A 5,194-nucleotide genomic window follows, 5' to 3' on the forward strand; every position below is an offset into this window, starting at 1 on the left:
GAGTCTGAAGAACAGCTCGACGAGTTCCACTCAATCTCCAAGCTACTCGCCGAGTCTGTTCATCGGACTCGGCGAGTCCATGCCATGCAGTCGATCAAACTGCTTCCTGAGATAAGTTTCGTCCCGAAATACACAAGCATGGGACCTACTGGACCTCTAAAGGTCCTAATACAGGGTTATAGTCGTTGGATAACAAGGTACTAATTTATCTAATCACCAAATGGGTTCCATAAACCCTAAATCCATGCACACATCAACATAACAGAAGGAATCCGAAATATTACCTGAAATATGCACTCTCTGTGTCCCCAAACCGCAGAACTCGAATCCCTTGCTGTTCCTTTAGCCCAAAACTCTTCTCCTCCTTGCACAACAATTTCTTCAAAGCCCTAATATCCTTCAGTCTTGCTCTAGATGCCCACAGCCGTTTAGGGTTCTTCTCAGTCGACTAAAGACGGAAAATGACGGCCTATAAGTGCATTATATACGACCCAAACCTGAACGGTTAGGGTTTTCGCTAAACCGCGTAGACTCGTCGAGTCCATATCGGACTCGTCGAGTCCAGTCGCGAACCCGCGACCAAATCTGCGAACCTACTCGGCTAGTCTTGGCTCCAACTCGCCGAGTCCCCTCTTAACTTACCCCAAAAACATAATTTAACAATACCTGAGATTCCGGGCTGTTACAATTCACTTGATTGGATCGGATGAAACCGATCTATCCAAACGAACACCCCTAGTAAGAAGGCGGAAGTGACATGGACCTTGTGGCTCCACGTAAGCTATGCCAAATATGTTTAAGCACATAAAAACCGGTTAATAGTTTGGTGATTTCCCTATTTAACAAGTAAAGAGGACTTCATATCTTAAAAGAAAAACACTATGGAAATTTGAAAACAAAAATGAAAACTTTACAAGGCTATACTATAATGATATTATATATTAAAATTTTATGAATTATTAAGTTGACATTTAAGTCTCACAAAAAAAACTTAACGGAAAAGATGAATAATTGTGGATGCTATAAATAATGATAAAGTGCTTTGATTCTTTTATATAATTTGAATAAAAACGGATAGAGTAAAAAGTGAGGGAGATTGGATTCAAATTTAATAAGAGAAAAATTGAATTTTATTTAAATATGGAAAAAGAAGGTGATAGCATCCATGCGCAGAGAGCAAAGGGTGCCCCACTCCCACCCCCTTTCATGGCCTCGGCTCCCATCCCAACAGCCGTCCACCTCAAAAGCTCCCTCAAATATCATTCTCTTCCTCACCGCAATTCAATAAAATAATCGCAGTTTTCCCCTTTTCTCCGATGATTTCCGGGGAACATTACAGTCTGCCACCACCATTATTCAATCTCATCACTTCATCTTCTTCATCGATCAACAACTAACTTCTTACACCACACAAACACTTGTGTAACGGAAAGAGATAGATCAATATGGGCGGGATGACCTCATCCATGGCGGCGAAATTCGCATTTTTCCCGCCCAATCCACCTTCGTATAAGCTAGTTAAAGACGACCTCACTGGTTTACTCCTTCTCAGTCCTTTTCCTCACCGGGAAAACGTCGAAGTTCTTAAACTAACCACTCGTCGAGGATCGGAGATCGCTGCTGTGTACGTGAGACACCCTATGGCTACTTCAACTGTTCTGTATTCTCATGGTAACGCCGCCGATCTAGGTCAGATGTATGAGCTCTTCATCGAACTCAGTATTCGGTTAAGAGTAAATCTCATGGGGTACGCTTTTCTATCTCAAAACCCCTTAATTTTACTCTCTCTACGTTTTCTCCATTTCTCAATTTCCAGATTTGGATACACATTCGTCGCTGTCAAGCACTGTTTTATTCATTACTAAACCCTAATCACTTCGAATTACACATTCAATTTAGTGATTAAGAAGTTATTTGCATTCCTAGATCTCATGGTGATTTGCTTCTTGTGTTCTGTTTATGTCAAAGATATCTGTTTTGATGATTGTCTCCTCTAGTATTCTTTCGATTTTTGATCGGATTATTGTTTGTGTCTTCTAGGGTTCTTTCAATTTGAGATCAAATCATTAAAAAAATGTAAAGTACTAATCCAATTTCTACCTTTCCATTAAATCTTGAGTTATATTCAGTGCATTTCTACTGTAGATTATACTTTTCATTTGATTTAAGTTGTTATCAAGTTACTTTTTTCTAAATCCTTCTTGCAAAAACATACTTTTTTGCAATTCCATTTTATTCTACTTTGTTGTTAATCATAAACTGCACGCTAGAATCATCCTTCAACATTATCTTGTTCACAATCTTAATCACTTGATCAGGAGTAAATGACATCATTAAAAATCGGTTACTAAAACTCACTTATGATTTATGATTCATGATATTGAAAATAGTCAAAATACAATGGAAATATTCACCAAAAAACATTTGTGTGATATTTATCTCATTTTCTACATCTTTCCTAAAATTTCTAGTTTTGATTGAAGCATTTACTAGGTGATCAACATGGAGATACATTAAAAGAATGTAATTTTTGCAGGTATGATTACTCAGGATACGGACAATCTTCGGGGAAGGTGAGTAAATTTGGAAAATTCATAGCCAAAATGTTTTAAAAAAAAAATTAGGAGGTGTTTGGATGCGTGTTTAATCTAATGTTGCAATAATCAATTTTGAGTGTTTGGATAAAAATATTATAGTTAAAACAACCAAAAGAAGTTGATTTGAGAAAATTGTTTATCAAAGATAAATGTAAAATTATTTACCTATTCTTAGCTTTAAATCGAGTAATCATATAATTCTGATTATTCAAATTGCAATAATAATTTTCAAAACATATATCCAAACACCCTTTAGGCTTGTTTGTTATCTAGGACATGACATGATATGACAGACAACCTTGTACTGTATTTGGATTAAAGCAAAGAGACAAAAAATTGCAATCTTTTGTCCCACCCACAAATATAAAACAAGGTGCGACAGAGACTTGCTATTGATCACATATGTGCAAAAGACGTAAATACCATTCTTATCAACAACATCAAAAAGAACGCTAGAAAGCTTGTTCGTCTAGTCATGTTCTGTCTTGTCTTGTCTTTTCCTGTCTAGCAAAATCATGTTCCGTTCTGTTTTGTCTTGTCATGTTCGGTTAAATCATGTGTTATTCTGTTTTGTTTTGTCCTGTGTTGTTTATAAGGCAGTATCTTTTGTGTGGTGCAGCCAAGTGAGAATAACACATATGCGGATATCGAAGCAGTTTATAAGTGTCTCGAAGAGAGCTATGGAACAAAACAAGACGATATCGTCCTTTATGGCCAATCCGTTGGAAGTGGGCCCACATTAGATTTAGCAGTTCGTCTTCCTCGATTAAGAGCAGTCATACTTCATAGTCCGATACTCTCAGGATTACGAGTCATGTACCCCGTTAAACGAACATATTGGTTCGACATTTATAAGGTTGATTACATTTTTTTTCTAAAATTCCATTTTATTCTTTTTAAATAATAAAAATAATCACATTTAAATCACTTTTCTTCCATTTTTTCAGAACATCGACAAAATCCCTATCGTCGATTGCCCCGTTCTCATCATTCATGTAAGTTTGTAAATCCCGAAAAAATAGGTTGTGTTTTTCTGTATTTTGTTATATTTATAATATAATCTTTATAGTTTTATTAATATGTTGAAAACAAATATTGTATTTTAATCTAAATGGACCTTTGTCTAGTCCTCATCTACTTTGGAATTATATGATTTCTTTTTTCTTCTTTATATTATATTATTAGCAACATCTGACTTCCATTATTTGGTCTTTGGAGTTTTCTAGTTCATGTCCCCTACCCCCTACCCTTACCCCACCCTACCCCACCCCCACCCACCATGCTCTGCTTATCATGTTATGCCCTTGATTCAATGTCTCAACTAATGTCTAAATGATTGCTAGCTACCCTTTTTAATGATTAAATGTTAAAAAAATTCTTAAAAGAGACTTAAATGATGTTTGCTTGCTATATGTGGCAAAAGGGCATTGTTGGAATTTTGATAAATTGGGTAAAGTATTATGTGTAATTTTTTAGGTCAAAATTAAATCATGGTTAATTTGTCAACTCTCTTTTGTTTCACAGATCAATAAGTTAAAAGTAAATTGTAGATATTTATTTGCATTTTCACTATTAAAATAAATAATTTATTTAATAAAAATTCTAGGGCACAGCGGATGAAGTGGTTGATGTGTGTCACGGGAAGCAACTTTGGGATCTTTGCAAAGAGAAATACGAACCGCTTTGGATCGAAGGAGGAAACCACTGCGATCTCGAGCTTTATCCCGATTACATCCGCCATCTGAAGAAATTCATCTCAACGATCGAGAAATCGCCGACGCACAGACACAGCAGTTCACGGCGGAGCACCGATCATCACTTCGAACCACCAAGGCGGAGCACCGACGTGTTCGAGGCATCGAGAAAAAGCACAGATCGACGAGAGAAACCGAGGAAAAGCACCGAAAAACTGAAAGCGCAATCGATTAATGTGGAGAAGCTTGAGAAGATGAGGATGTCGTTTGATCAGATGGAGAGATCGAGAAGAAGTGTTGATGTGAATGTGATTGAGAAGACGAGAAAGAGTGTGGATGTTCAACAGCTGGAGAGAGGGAGAAAGAGTGTTGATCGGATGGATAGAATACGAAGTGGATAGAATATTCATAGAAGGTGTTGTGATTTGATTTGGTGTTTATTTAAACTAAAAAAAAATGTAAAATTTAAGCATGGTTTGATTGATGTTGTTTGGCATCATATGTTGTTGGTTGTATCTATTTCATATCATTTTTTTTTCTCTTTTTAAACTACTAGTTTCACTATTACTTGAAATGAGAAAGGTTGTGGTGGTATACATTTGTATTATGCAATAAATTCATGCCAAAATGAGTAACACTATGGGAAAGTTTGGTTTGATGAAATAAAATGATCAAAAAGGACTTATGAGGTATTATCTTTTCAATTCAATGTTTTTTGATACATTTATGATCCAATTGAACAATGTTGAATTAGTTTTATCTATTTAATATTCATTACAATGTCAATCAAGTTTCTATCCAAAGCTAGAATTGAGTAACGAATTATTTAAAGTGTTAAAAAAACACTCATGATGAAAAATAGTTAGTGATAAGATAAGTTATTACTAATTTTGTGCAAAAAGT

At 35.8% G+C, this 5,194-nt stretch overlaps 1 protein-coding gene across 1 annotated transcript; it reads left to right on the forward strand.

The window, feature by feature from the left end:
* Positions 1–1,126: 1,126 nt before the first annotated feature.
* On the forward strand, positions 1,127–4,840 carry LOC111904745 (uncharacterized). Its single transcript, XM_023900474.3, has 5 exons — positions 1,127–1,747; positions 2,537–2,573; positions 3,217–3,453; positions 3,545–3,592; positions 4,204–4,840. Exons 1-5 carry the CDS (start codon positions 1,446–1,448, stop codon positions 4,690–4,692), a joined length of 1,113 nt encoding a protein of 370 aa, XP_023756242.1. The 5' UTR covers positions 1,127–1,445; the 3' UTR covers positions 4,693–4,840.
* Positions 4,841–5,194: the final 354 nt, after the last annotated feature.

The sequence above is a fragment of the Lactuca sativa genome, chromosome 3 (genome assembly GCF_002870075.4).
Source record: "Lactuca sativa cultivar Salinas chromosome 3, Lsat_Salinas_v11, whole genome shotgun sequence".
Lineage (NCBI taxonomy): Eukaryota > Viridiplantae > Streptophyta > Magnoliopsida > Asterales > Asteraceae > Lactuca > Lactuca sativa.